The 14,708-nt window shown below is 54.3% G+C and overlaps 1 protein-coding gene across 1 annotated transcript; it reads right to left on the bottom strand.

The window, feature by feature from the left end:
* Positions 1 to 972: 972 nt before the first annotated feature.
* On the bottom strand, positions 973 to 11,538 carry LOC101794588 (protein-arginine deiminase type-1). Its single transcript, XM_038166677.2, has 16 exons — positions 11,356 to 11,538; positions 9,290 to 9,464; positions 8,758 to 8,827; positions 7,351 to 7,412; positions 6,501 to 6,618; positions 5,944 to 6,069; positions 5,113 to 5,288; positions 4,922 to 5,025; positions 4,502 to 4,625; positions 3,681 to 3,788; positions 3,439 to 3,590; positions 2,229 to 2,373; positions 1,837 to 1,930; positions 1,677 to 1,756; positions 1,406 to 1,531; positions 973 to 1,293 (listed from the first exon to the last, which is right to left on the bottom strand). The coding sequence occupies exons 1-16, from the start codon at positions 11,445 to 11,447 to the stop codon at positions 1,060 to 1,062; spliced, it is 1,986 nt and encodes a 661-aa protein (XP_038022605.1). The 5' UTR covers positions 11,448 to 11,538; the 3' UTR covers positions 973 to 1,059.
* Between the last annotated feature and the right edge of the window lie 3,170 nt (positions 11,539 to 14,708).

The following is a 14,708-nucleotide window of genomic DNA, read 5'->3' on the forward strand; positions in this document are numbered from 1 at the left end:
GCTTCGCCCATCCATTGCACGGGATGGCAGCCGGGACGTCACCTGCACCAGGGACAGCAAAACCCGCTGCCGTTTGGCCCATCTTTGTTTTAATTAAAATCCTCTTTGGGGCGTAGGAGAGGCCTTTGTTGATGCACCTGTCCCCCTCCAACTCACAGCATTGTGGGGGTCACGCGCTGCTGAAATTCAATATTTCTCCTCCGTGCTGGGGCTGGGGAAGTTGGGAAACTCAGCCAAGCCCCATCCACGGGGAAAATCAGGTTGGAGGGACAAGAAATCACCTTTTTTTCCAAAACCAGGGCCCTGAACCGGGACGCGTGACCCTTCTGGCGCTTTGCACCGTGTATCACAGCCTGAAAATTGCCCCATAAAAGTGTTTTTAGCCCCACAATAGCTGCCAGGTCAGCACTGCTACGTGCCGGAGCCGCTCGGGGCTGGTTTTGGTTCCTGCTGCCACTTCCTGCTGGCCCAGACCACGGGCACAAACACGGCACGGGGCAGCGCCGCGGCTGCTTGCAAAGAAAACACGGAGAGGAACAGAGGAGGGAGCAGCTGCAAAAGGGGACGGGGTCAGGTGCATGGAAGGGTTGGTGCACCAGCAGGAGGATGTTTAAGGAGCTGTTGCAATGGGTAAACGTAAAGGGGAAAAAGAAATGCGCTCATGGGCATCTGGGAAATGCTTTGCACAAGCATCGGGCTTCACCTGTGTGCTGCACGGGGTAAGAGGTGTCCCAACAAATGGGAGGGGATTTTGGGGCTGATGTGGGGACTCTGGGGGGTGATTCACTGTGAAGCTGGGACAAGGGGCTGTAGGATAGGTGAGATGGGGTCCCAGCCCCCAAGGCAGCATGATGTTTGCTGCCTGGCGTGCAGCACGCTCACAAAGCCCCTTCTGATAACAAAAGCAGCTTCCCAGCTTTTTCAACCAAGCTGAGACAGGACTGGCCGCGAGGAAATGCTGCACCTCGGTGCTCAGATTGGCAAAACACTTTATTTTGAGATGCTCCAAATCCATCCTCATCCACCGTCGGGACGGACCGGAGCCCCTGCCCGGCCACTTCAGGGCACCACGTGCCACCACTTGGCGGCTAGGGGCTTGCGGCGGACGTTGGTGCCGCAGTGGACGTCACCGGAGAGGACGTGGTAGGAGAAGTAGTCGTTGATGAAGGTGCAGGAGAGCCCCAGGGGCTCGAGCAGCGCCCGCACGCGCTCCTCCAGGCAGCACTGCCCGGCCACCAGTGGCCCAAAAGGCTTGGGGATGCCCAGGTGCCTGCCCAGCACCAGCATGTTCACCTGCGGATGGACCAAAAAGCAAGGTTTTTTTTCACCCAAAAGGTGAAAAAGGAGAGCGTGGAAGGGAGGAGGTGGTGGGGAGGGAGGAGAAGGGGCACTGGGGGGGTATCACCATGTCTGGGAAGTAGGCGTCCGCGCGGGAGCCGTTCAGGATGAAGAGCTGGGGGATGTCGATGATGTCCTGCTCGCTCAGCCCCAGCTCCTGCTTCAGGAGGTCGCGGTTCCAGTCGATGCAGCGCTGCAGAGAGCAGGGACCCTGATTTGCCTCCCCAAACCCCACACATGGACCCCTGTGGACCCTATTGTGGCCCATGCCCCGTGCGAGCCACATGCGAGCAGAGGCGCTCCCCAAATCCACCCCTGGGTACTAAACCCCCACGCACCTGCACGTGCCTGTTGTCATTCCTCAGCCCCTCATCCGCCAGGATGTCATCGATGCTCCTCCGCTCGGTGCCCGACATCCCTGCACAGGGACGGCAGCGCCGCGGTGAGGGACGCCGCCGGCACCCGCTGCCACCAGGGCACCCTCGCCCGCCGCCTTACCCACGAGCTGTGTGGCTTCGCCATGGCCCTGCCTCTGCTTCTCCTGGAAGAGCTTGTAGCAGGCGGTGGGGCTGGCCAACAGGAGCCGGAAACCCTGTGGGGATGAGCCCAGAAGATTGGTGGTTTTTTTTTTTATGAAAAGAGGAGATTTTCATGTTCCAGCCCATTCGTGCCCAAACTCAGCCCCAGGGGTTGCACGGGGCACTCAGCGTTTTCCAGGAAGCCAACCCAAAAAGAAGGAGATTCATGCACGGGGCTGGCCTTGCCTTTTGCTCAGAAGCCAAGGTTTTTTTTGTTGTTGTTTGTTTTTTCTCTGCTGATTTGCCAAAATAAAGGGCTTTCTGCATCAGCAGCAGATGCCACATGCGACACGGGGGATGCAGGGACGGTACCTTCCTGTCGTATGCGGGGACAAAGGTGAGGAACTCGTCCACGTGGCCCACACTCAGCCACTCCGAGTAGATCTCCACCGGGGCTTGCACCTTCTGGGCGTAAAGGAAATCCCTGACCACCTTCGACATCCGCCGGCCGGAGGCCCTGGGGACAGAGAGAGGAGGAGGAGGAGGAGGAGACAGAGGCGATCGCACCCCTTAGTGAGATCTGTCCCCAAAACGCCCGACGCAGAGGGGAGAAGTCACACCGGCACATCCCATTTTGATGGGAAATGCCAGCATTTCTGCCCACTTGTAACCATTTCAGGAGGGAAGAGGTGGGAAATCGAGCAGATCTGACGGCCAAAGCGAATCATCGAATCCCAAACTCCTGCTAATCTGCTAACACAACGCATGGGGTGTACAGATGCATACATACAGATGCACCTCTACAAAGATAAATGCCTATAACTGTACTGCTACATGGATATATGCATATAGGTGTACACACACACACGTTTGCATATAAATGTAATGGTATATAAATAAATGCACACCTATCCATATATATCTGTATGTGCATTACATTCTGCTTTGGCACATTCCCCCCTGAAATGGGCACAAGGTTTAATTCACCCCATCCTTGCGAGCCTCAAATCCCTCCCTACATTTTCTTAGACAGCCAGCAGCAGGCTGAGAAAACATTAATTAAAACCTCTTGTAATAAGGGATAATTATGGCCCCAGCGAGGCTGGGAAAATCCCATTTTCCCGTCCGGGTAAGCGAGGCACTGAGCGCTGCAGCAGCACAGCTTGCTCCGTTTGCTGTCCTGGCTCAAATCCTGTCCGGGCTCAGCCCTGTTGTTGTTTATCTGGATGAAGAGCCGCCTTTGTGCGGGCTTTGCAGGGTGCTGTTGTTCCCTGCCCACAGCTGCTGCCGAGGGCAGAGCAAAAACAATTTCCAGTTATTCAAGGTTTTACCCTTTTCTGAACTCCCTTGCTTTGCCTTTCAAGAAAAATAGGCACGGTGCTTAGGGTGTTGTAGGATCAGAGTGAAAGCACCAACATTTTGGGAGGGGGAAATAATCATAGCAGTGCACGAAGGATTTTGCACGGGGAGAAGGAACAGCAACACGGTTTGCATGTGAAAATTGCGCTTTGGTGGGAGTTAGCCTGGAATTTTCCACTCGCTGCAGTCCCTCCCCGCAGTTTTTGATGCTTTCCTGTCTCACCAGGGCAGGGGGCTGCCGATCAGGATGCGGCCCAGGGGGTACTCCTTGCCCCGCACCGTCACTGGCGGGCTCACATCCAGGTTGCCGAAGGAGTCGAGGCTGGAGGCCTCTTGTCCAGGGGGCTCGCGGGTCACGTAGCCAAAATCGGGGCCCTGGGAAAAGAGGGGAGCAGTGATGGGAGCTGCTGCCGGCCCCAAGAGAGGATTTTTGGGGAGAAAGGAGTTAGCAATGCCCTGCCGCACCAGGATCTTTTTAAAAGCAAAGTCCTTCAAGCCTCTGTTCCTGGGTGAGTCGAAGACCACGGGGAAGGTCTTGTGTGGTGCTTCCACGTAGCCAAACTCCAGCTCATCCTGTTGGGGAAAGAGAGGAGAAGGAGGAGGAGGAGGAAGGCTCCTGGGGGTGATAGCCATCTGGGCGAAGCATGAGGTGAGGGTGGAGCAGGAAACGGGGAGATCCTGGCACAACTCGGCTGTTGCCCAAACCCCAGAGCTCCCTGCTTGTGCCGGGGGGACCGCGGGTGACGCCCTGCCCGCCACCACGGCGCCGGGGACAGGTCCCCTCCACGTGAGCAATTCACAGCCACGAGGACCAGCAGAGCAGGGCTGGGGCTTGCTGGGGGAACATGTGGCCATCCACCCGCGTACCCGGCGTCCTGCCAGCGAGGCACCGCATGGTCACCCTTGCAACACCCTGTGGGTTCCCTCTTGCAAGGGATCCCTCTTGCAATGCCCCGTGGAGTCCCCCTTGCAATGCCCCACAAGGTTTGTCTTTCAGTGGGACACTCTCGCAATGGGGTCCCTCTTGCAGTGGGGTCCCTCTTGCAGTGGGGTCCCTCTTGCAATGTCCCCAGGGCCCAAGCAACGCTCTTGTTGCCACCACCAGCAGCATTTCCCCATCTTTTAGCTCATGGTTGTCCAGTTCATCTCTTAGCATCCATGTGCTTCCCCCGAGCAACGCAGCTCATCCCTCCCGGGGTGTCAGCAGTGGGGACAACACCCTGCGTGCCCCGTGAGCCCGTAAGAAGCACCAGAAGAGACGCGTATTACAAGCATCGAGGGATGACCTGGATCCAGCGGTCACTCCGGCTCTCGACCTCTGAGCAGATGGTCAGCTTGCAGTTGGCTTTCCTCAACAGGGCCTGGAGCTGCTCCAGAAAGACATCGTTGGAGTTTATGCCCCTCTTGATGCTGGAGGGAGAGGAAGGAGCAAAGGCTGTAAGGAGGGAGCACAGAAGACCTCTCATCCCAACCACGCAGTGCATTTCTCATCCCTGGTGCACTGGGCAATAGCTGTGCACGAGGTCAGCTCTTGGAGAACGTCCTTCAACCTTCTCCTTGGGGATGCAATGAGCGCAACGGTGCCAGAGGGGGTACCAACAGCAACATTAGGCTCCAGTACGGCATGCGTAAAACAAGTAAGGGTCAAAAGCTTCTCCTTGGAGAGTCCCCAAGCCTGGGGAGTGGTGGGGTGCCATCCCTCCTACCTGCAGACAAAAACCTCCAGAGGCTGCTGGGTGTTGGGCGTCATTATCCAGGGTGCCATGCGGAAAACCACTGTATCCGTGAAAATCGGGGTGCCCGGTGAATACTGCAAGAGGCGAAATGCTGGAGAGCAGCAGTCGAAAACCCCAGTAGGTGTTTTGCATGGGACAGGGACGGGGCAGACCCCACGTACCTTATGGGGGACCTCCAGTAAGCTGACGCTGAAGGAAACCAACCCGGAGAAGCCCGCATCAGGGAAAGCCAACCCTTCCACGTAGAAGGTGTTTTCTCCGCTGCCGACACGGTCTAGCACATAGGAGAGCTTACCCGGCCCCAGCACGGGTTTGTACTGGGGGTGTGAGTCACTCCCTGCAGAAACACCGAAATAGCCAGCCCGGCACGGGGCGGCCACCCCATCCAGAGGGCTGGAAAGAGGCACCAGCGAGGAGGTGGCTGATGCCAGCGTGGTTTGCAGAGGAGCGGGTGTGCCTGCTCTTCTCTGGGGAACACACTTGATCTGCTTGTACAAAGAGGACTCTATGCCCTCAGGTCAAACCCTTTCAAGGTGCGTGTCTCAAGTTAAGCATCTAATGATATACTTGGCTCCTCTGACCTGATTTTCGGCAGGGAACTGCTGGGATCCACCAACCGGGGTGTTCAAAGGCAAAGTGCGCAGCCCGACGAGATGGGGCTGCTTTGGCGCCTGGGACTCTGCCTGCGCCGCAGAGGTACCAGCAGCCACTGGGGGGTTACCTGCCTGTGAAGCTCTCAAAACTTCAGCAATCCCACTCAACAGAGCTTTTTTTTTTTTAAAAAAAAATATTTTTTCCCTGTACAATTTTTAAGCTCCCCATATAGCCTCATCTTCTAAAAGTGCAGAGGAACTTTGGGGATAAACAAGTGTTCCTAGCAAGCGCTGGCACGCAGCCCTTATCCAGAGCGAGCAATAAAATAAAGGGTTTGCCCACCCCAGGGTCACGATGGGCTGGCCTGGATAGCTAGGAAGGGAGGAGGAAATACTCACGTATGGCATGGAAAACACGCACTTTGTCTGCGTCCGACTCGGGGACGTGCAGGACCAGCTGGTACTCAGCAAAGATATTGCTGGGACCTTGAGTCCGCAGCAGCATCACGGACATGTCCTGGAGGTCTACGGGGGGAAGGAGACAAGGAGAGGGGATGTGGGGAGGTTTCCAGCCTCCAGCACTGCCTGTGCGCTTTGCTAATTATTCTCCCCGCAGTCTCTGGTTGTGCATGGATTTATAGGGCAAACCTGATGGGGTGACGCTTAGAGATTTTATAGAGATGTCCAGGAAAATAAAATGGGGAAGGAGATGTGGAAAAGAGCCAATTTCTGTTGCAATGGGGAAGCAGGTAATGCTGTTGCTATCTCTAATTGCTCTGCTTACACTAGATAATATTTTTGCCACCCATTTCGCCATCGCCAGACACGTGAATGGTGCCTTAGACAGGAGGGAGAAGGATGGAGGTGCTGCAAGAGGCAAAGCTCCCTGGTGTGACCTTACAGGTCCCCCTGGTGCTGCGGATGACGCCCTACCTGCCCCGGTCCATATGTCCTACCTGCATTGGTCCGTATGTCCACCTGGCCGCTGTCTGTCCCCACCGCGCCGGGGCTGTCCCTGTCACAGTTGACCAGCAGCACAGCACCTTGCCCATCCGGACCCCACGTCCACTTGGCCTGGAGGAGAAGCACCCAACGGGGATGGGAGCAGAGCCAGCAAGATTTCTCCCTCCCAGCCTCCTCCCAGTAGTGGGTGGACTGGGAAAACCCTACAGCCACATCCATGCTCGGAGGAGATCCCACAAAGTGCACTCAGGGCTGGTGAGGAGAGGGCAGCAATGTTTTCAAGCCACTGAATTTCCTAACCTCAGCTTCCAGCCAGGTCAGCAAGGACTATTTCAAACAGATCTTATCTTCTAACGAGCCAGAGTATATCTGCCAGCCCTCATTTGAAAGAGAATATCCCATTTCTAGAAACGCATCTCATCTTGATGTACAATTTGTGCTGCTGATCTGGCTGCAGACAATTACCCGGGCGTAAGTGCTTGGGCATATGCAGATTTCTTGCCAAGGGGGTAAATCTCTTGCTGCTTGCAAAACTTGCAGATGAGTCATTTAGTGGCACGTTTCAAATCAAAAAAAAAAAAAAAAAAAAAAAAAAAGTGTTTTCTTCTGTACTATCCCTGGGGCTGGACTGGAGAGGAAGGAGATTTTGGCACAGAATAAAAAAAAATAAAGTGTTTTCCTCCTCAATTAGAAGGCTGAGAACTTGCCACATTATTTTCCCTGTTTCAGACACCACCCAAATCCCTCTCCCTCCTGGAGATTTGCAGGGAAGAGGCTGCAAAGAGAAGCTCCCCGCATTTACCCTCCACGCTTCGCCCAAAGCCACGCAGCGTTTCTCATTACCTTGTCCTTCCCTTTGCTCCTCACTCTGCCATTACGGCTCACATCCACGTCCAGGGATATGTCTGAAACATCAGAGTGAGAAGGAAGCCGTCAGCATGGGAACAAGCTCTCGGGGACATTTTGGGCTCATCCCCGGTGCTAGCATTGAGTCACCCAAAGCCAACCCCACCTTCATGTCCCAGCGTGGCTCCAGACCCAACGCTGCCAACAAAACACCAATAGAAGAGCAACCCAACAGCTTTTTTAAGGCTTTCCCCACTTGGTCTCCACCCGTCTTCTCCCGTCATGGGTCCCCCAGCAGGGACGTACCCACTGCACGGCATTTTTTTGTGGTTTCACCAATTGCGTGTTGACCATAGCACTTTTTCATGAAGCCTAAACATGACAAAGGCACGAAAGTGCCTTCACCATGGGTGAGTGGACACTGTATAATTGCTAGGGGTGATGTGAAGTTTGAGAAGGACTTCCCTTAGAGAGCTCTTCTGGGCCCAAACTGGAGGTCTGCCAGAGATCTCATCTATACCCTACATAAATCTGTGCAAAGCCTATCTTCAGACACATATCCACTGCGTTGGAGAGAAGGAGATATATACAGCACGTGTAAAATGTGGGCGCTGGAGCAGACATTGGACTTCTCCTTGATGCAGAGAGGAGCACATGGAGAAGCTGGGCCTGTAATTTTGGAAATGAAGTCCTAAATCTAAGCAAGCAAAGAGCTTTTGTAAGGTCAAAGCTCTGTGGACAGCGGTGGCCCTGGATGGCTCCAGTGGAGTCCATGGGATGTGGGAAACCATCAGCCTCTTCAGGGGCAATTTTGGCAGGCAAGTGCATGACTTGAGGACACAGGTCTGACTATCATGTGAGTGCTTCAGAAAATCCCAAATTTAGGGTAATTAATCCATCCAAGTGGAAGGCTCTGCATCCAGACTGGTTGTCTAGACTCCCTTTGTAGTCAGCAGAGGAAAATAGGCATTTCAAGGGAATGATTCATCTCATCCTAAACTCTTGAAATAGGTCAGACAACTACACTTTGGTGCCTATTCCTCTCCACCAGCTGCACTGGAGGTCGAGGAGGGGCTCGGCAGTGAAGGGTGGGTGACATGGTCATCTTTGGATTCCCTTCCATCAGCAAAATCGTCCCAGCGGTCAGAGGAGGCTGCTTATTGCGTGCGTTGGGTGGGGACAGTGCCCAGCCTGCGTCTTTTTTGCACCATATAAGGCAGCACAATAACATTTTAATTGTTTCCCTCCTGCTTGTCAGCATAAGCCGTGAACACCCAAACCATCACTGCACATTGCAGATGGGCAGTCTGCACCCCCCAGTTACCTCCCAGCCCTTGAACCCAACGAGATTGCGGCGTCAGGAAGGGCTGGCCGCGTTCGGACAAGCGTTGCCATCATACGCACCTACGCAGGTGAGATACAACCAAGCCACCGAAAGCTCATTCTCTTCCCGTCCGTAGTATGAAATCTTAACCTGCGAAGACATCACCACGTCATGCCCCGTGTCCCGTCATGCTGAGTAGGTCTTTCCACTCGTTGGGTTGACCCGGCAATGCCATACAACAAGGTGTTGGAAGGTTCATCAAAGCTCTGCTCCTTTAATCATAGCTCAACCAAACAATTTCTGCATGCTTCAACGCAAAAACTGGTATAGAAAAAGCCAAGGCAAGACTAATTTTTTTATTATTTTTTTGCCAGGCATGGAGTTTCTGACACTGGCTTTTGCAACCACTGTTATCTCTTTTTTAGGGCACAAAATGTCATCTCCTTCTCCTTCTTAGTTTCATTTTTCGTACACAATGATTACACGGTTCTGTTTGGGTTTCTGAGCTTATTCTAAGGAAACACGGCTGATGTTAGCACTGCTTGGAAGTGCTCGAGTCTGCCTTGCTTTCCTGTAAATTTTGACTCCATTTTTCATAACAAAGGAACTAACCTTATTGTCGTTGACGGTCTTGCTGGTGACATCGATGGTCACTACAACCTCTATATCAGGATCCAGTGGCCATCTGGAGTTAAACATGGGTTTTGTCATGGGGTTGTGGATGATGTGGACCGTAACTGCAGAGGTGGCATGGACATCAAATGACGTGGCACCTTTGGGGGTAGATCTGAAACAGAGCATGAGTTGTCTTTCCTGCTGTCCTCAGAGGACCCAAATAGTTAAACTTGGTTTCCTGGAATTAAAATCCAGCCTTAGCTGGGTTTCAGGGACTAAGAAACCATCTCCAGGTGACGAAACGTGTTGTCTGAATTTTACGAGTATTATCTCTGTGGCGTGGTTGAGCAAGCAGGGCTCCCACTGGAGCTCTGGCACGTCCGTCCGTGGTTAAGCCCAGATTGCACATCTCTGAAGCTGGGGCACCCAACCGCCTTCATTGACGGGGAGAAAAACCCCAAAACGTCAGCATCCCAGCACAAAACCCAGACCATGAGAGGGACCACGTTGGGCTGTCACCCATCGGGGAGCTGGTTCTTTGCTGTTGCATACCCTGACCTGAGAGATGCCCAAAGTGGAGCAGAACCCAAAGCCGAGCGTGGAGAGCCTGCACCCCACCTGTATGACATCCCTCGCCTTTGAAGTGCTGCCTACCTGCTCATTACAGCCCCGGCACCTCCGTCCGGGGTGCGCGAGTGCTCCAACCTGTCTGCCATCGGGAGCCAGCCTCCCCAGCCGCACGCAGAAAAGGGACACGGTAGTAAATTTTAGCAGGGAGAAAAAAAGCACAGAAGGGATTTATTCCCAGCATTGCTCTTGGCATGGCAGCCCCGGTTCCTGCAGTAGCTTGTATGGGGAGATTAAAGTATCATCTCGCTTGTCACCCCACGCGTTTACCAGTGTGCAACGTTGCAAGACTACCCGCAGTCTACCTGCACGCTGCTGCATGCTATGACATCTCAAATTTGGGTCTATTCACCCTGATTTCCCAGCCCTTGCTCCTCTGCATCACCCCACGGAGACACAAGCTTCTGCGAGATTCCCACCAAGCTTGGTTTTCTGAACAAAACCAAACCAAGCCATGGTCAAAGCTTGAAACATCCATGACTGAATTTCCCCCAGCATGGAGAGGGCTGTCCCTCCCACCAGTGCCCTGTGGGCATGAAGGGACTCCTATTTTTTTTGGCCCTGATGCTGAAAAAGCATCTGCCATACGTATTTTTGGACCAAAGCTCAGATTTGCTACCAAGGAGCCAAATCAGCCCGTGTTGGGACTTGGGCCCCATGCTTAAACGCTTGCTGTGACTTCAGATTGAGAAAAACAATGCAAATAACAGGGTTTTTGTATTCCCACCTGGCTGAAGGTAACAATGAAATGCTTTTGAGGGCAGCTGAGGCTGGGTCCAAACCCCATCGGGGGGACGTCAGCACCTCCTGGCCCGGCTCCAACGCACAACCCAAATAATTGCACCGACTGGCTCAGCCTGTAGCCGCTATCATTATAAACGTGATTTATTAAATAATGACAATGTCACAGGAGGGTAAATACAGCCTCATATCTGGCCAATAAAGCAACCCCTGTGTTTAACGTCAGAAAAATCTCTTCTTGTTACGTCGCCTGTGCAAACCCGCTCGTGGATTTTTTCTGCCTGAGCCACACATTTGTTCTTTAACCCAGTTTAGCTCCGGACAAGTTGCTCATCTTGAATTGCTGTTGCTTAATGCTCTCGCAGCCAGAAATAGATCCCACTTAGCCGGGGTGTGCATGGGCTTTGCCTGCACATCGTCATTGCTCGGCTACGCTTCGACGCCTTGCTTTTGCTGGGGCCGACATCCCTCCTTCGGGCACACCTCCCCACGGGAGGCAGCGCCTGGAGCAGAGCTGGGGGCACACGTCCCCCGTGCACCAAGCTTGATGAAAACCATGCGTGCTCAGAGATCTGTCCCCTTAACACCCATCGCTTCCAAGCAAAGAGTAAATCCACCCAACACCTTTAGGCTCCCCCTAAAATCCATCATCCCTAGGGATGCTTGCCGGCGCCCTGACCCCCCCCTAGCCTTACCGGTGGGTGTCAAGGAAGACCTCGGTGCCCAGCACGCAGACGCCGTAGCTGGCGCGGCTGGTGGACATCTTCACGACCTGGCGTTGGGGCATGGTGTGCCGTGGACGGCGGCCGCATGTGAAGGAAGCTGCTGCCTGGCTGCCCGGCTTTGTAGGTGAACCAGCATGACTGGATTAAAAGGCAGGGGAATTTAACTCCTCCTTCCTCCCTTCCCTCGATGACGGGGTGGACCAGGGACCCTGCCGTCTCCACCTCCGCCACCCGCGAAGCTGCCGCCCCGCTCGCCAGATGCGGGCGATAAGGCAGCCCCCAGGGCCAGGCAGCAATTGCGGGGCCAGGGAGGGGGCACAGGGGGGCAGGACGGGGTGGGGATGCACAGCCCTGCCCTGGATGCTCAGCAGCCAGCCCTTTCGGGGCTCCTTCTCCCCTTTTTCCCTCACCTCCCTTACAGCTCCATATAAGGACTCCAAAGCTTTATGCATTAAACATTTCTACCCCTCCTGTTACGCAGGATGGTAGTTTAGGCTTATTATAATACACGGTATCATTAAAACGAAGCATTTTCTTTAAAACAACCCAAATTTTCCACGCAGGCTCTCTACAGGTGACTCACGGCCTCGGCTACCCCATTAGGGCAATGCCTGCAGAAGGCACTCACCGCTGCAGCAGCAAAAGGAAATGTTTGCTCAGGCTGGTCCTTCCCTTCATAACAACTCCTGATGAACGCCACGGACAGAAATGGGTGCAGGGAAAACTGGTTATTTGGCAAGCAGGGATGGGAAGAAAAAAGAAAGCCAAACAAGGCAAGAGGCTTTCCGCGGAAATTAGGGATTCTCAGGTGTTTTGTTTGGATGCGGCGTTTGGGGAATTGTTTTTTTTTTTTTTTTAATGCGCGTGAAGCTCCCACGGGAAATGCCCCGGTCGCTGGAAGAAATGGCTTTCAGGAGATAGTCATCTCTCTCCAGGCGATCCCAGGAGACTTCGCTAGACGGCAAAGAGGAAAAGTGGGTGAGATGGATCTTGCTGCTCCTCTGGGAAGGAGCTTCGGGGCCAACCCGGGATGGAGGCAGCAGCAGCCCTGCATGTCCCACGGATGGAGACAAGAAGGGAGATGGGGAAACTCCATCACCGCTGGCCCGACACGCTGACAACCCCGCTGTGGTTCATCCCAAATCTCGTTGCAACAGGGGCAGGGTGATACAGTGATGGCACAGTCCTCATTGCTGCAGGACCCCTGGCAAGCCAAAAGAGCTGGGACAGGCTCAGCAGAGCAAGGAGGACGGGTCCCCACCATTGCACCGAGCTGCACGTCCTCTGCTGGGGGAGAGGCAAGCTGGGAGCCACCACCTGCACGCACCTTCCCCTGTGAGATCAAACCAGCGCCACGGCAGCTGCTTTAAACATCTCCGAGCAAGTCTACATTAAAGGGCTCCGACCTTAATTGCAGCAGCAAAGCAGCACCGTGTCTCGTACGCGAGCACAGCTTTAATAAGATCATGAGAGTTTGCTGGGGTGGGCAGGATGCTCGAGAGAGGGGAACACTAGCGGTGTTTCCAGACTCTCCAAGACCTTGGCTTGGGATTTGAAGCAAAATTCCATGTCCTGAAACCCATCACGAGCCAAACTCACAATGTGCATAGATTTGCGAATCGTGTTGGCTCTTGAGACATCCTAGAGGAGGGTTTTAGGGGCTCACATGCCCCTAAAATTCATAAAGCTGCTGCCAAGCAGAATCACTGTGAGCTCCTTGCATCCCCCATGGAAGAATTCGCCTGTAAGTCTACCAAAGAAAACCATTATGTAAGGCTGCAAGTTGGATTTCCCACTTGCGGCCGCTGGTCGCGCTGGTTTAGACTGGGCACGGTGCTGAGCTTGCCTCCTGCTGTGATTTTGGCACCGCATCCTGCTCAGCTGGTTTGAGCCCTGTGCTGGACAGGGAACACACCTACATCCCCACGGGGTCATGCTGTTATGGTCTGTAATCTGGAAGCAGGCGGAGGATGGTGGTTTCTGGCTCCCAGCGCGCACCAGGGCTTCGGCACAGGGCTCCCGAGCGTGCTCTCCTCCCCACGCTGCGGCCACGCTTCTCCCCCCAAACCCGCCCCAGATCGCATCCATCAAGGAAGAAGCCACGAAGCTGAAACTTCATGCTTGTGTTGGGTTTGGTGCGGTGTTTTTATTTTTCCACACACAGACTCGGGTTTAGTCACGGCGCGTTTTTGACCAGGCACAGCAACGCTCGCTCCAGCCCCAAGCACCCCATCTTTGCTGGGTGGCAGCTACGTTCACCTCTTCTTCCTCCTCCACCTGCTATTAGCGCTGACATGCCCGTGCATAAGAAGAATTTCAGTTTTAAGCCATCTGGCCCATTCAGAGCTGAGTGTTTCTCCCTAATAACACCTTGTCCCGAGAGGCTGTCATTAAGGCTCCCTGTGCACAGTGGCTCAGAGAGGGGTGGGCGAATTCAGCCCCCTCGGAGGGCACACAAACCCCCTGCGCCTCTCCGTCAGATCGAATTGCACATTGGCGAGCTTGTTTTGTTTTTTTTTCATTCCCCTCTCCCCCCAATGGGTCCTTTCAGGCCGTTTCCAGCCATGATGGGGCAAGACCCGACCCCCAGAACGCCACAACAACCCCGACCCCACGGGGCTTCCCTTCTCACCCATCCTGCGCCGCCACTCTGTCAAGGAAAGTTTGATAATCTCCCTAAGCCGGTAATTACACCTTATTTATTACTCTGCATGCGTAATTGCAGGCAGGAACTTTTAAGAGCCTTGTCAGCCTAATTACTTGCAACAGGGGAAGGCATCGAACCAGTTATCAAGTCCCGCTCCTGTTTGCATGAGGGTTTTTTGCTTCCTTCTGGTGCGGAGCCGTAATGCCGCACGGTGGAAGCATCCCGTGAGGTTGTGCTGGGGCTCTGCATCCCCTGTCCCGGCTGGTGAAGGGCAGGAGAATGGTTTGGACCAGAAAAAATGGTTTGAAAGCTGATAAAACCCAGCAGTACTCGATGATGCTGGCTCTACAAACACCTTCGCCTGGGTGAGAAAGCAGCAAAAAGCCCCCTCCGTCCTTTCTTCTCCCCCAAAAGTGCCTGCCGCCTTGTAAAACACGGAGGCTTCATCCCTGGCAATCCCAAAGCACAGCACCCCATAAAACTGCCTCTGCCCCCAGGCTGGAGCCGTGCACGCACCCTGGGCTCACCCTGCCCACGCTCTCCCCCAGCTTTGCATTAAACGCACTGCCCTATAAATCCACGCCCGCGTGTCCCCCCCGGGGAGAGCAACGCGGCCGTGGGTCGGCGCGGCTTCGCCCGAGCTCCTTCATCCTCCTCCCTGGGTTGGTTTTGCCTC

The sequence above is a fragment of the Anas platyrhynchos genome, chromosome 22 (genome assembly GCF_047663525.1).
Source record: "Anas platyrhynchos isolate ZD024472 breed Pekin duck chromosome 22, IASCAAS_PekinDuck_T2T, whole genome shotgun sequence".
Lineage (NCBI taxonomy): Eukaryota > Metazoa > Chordata > Aves > Anseriformes > Anatidae > Anas > Anas platyrhynchos.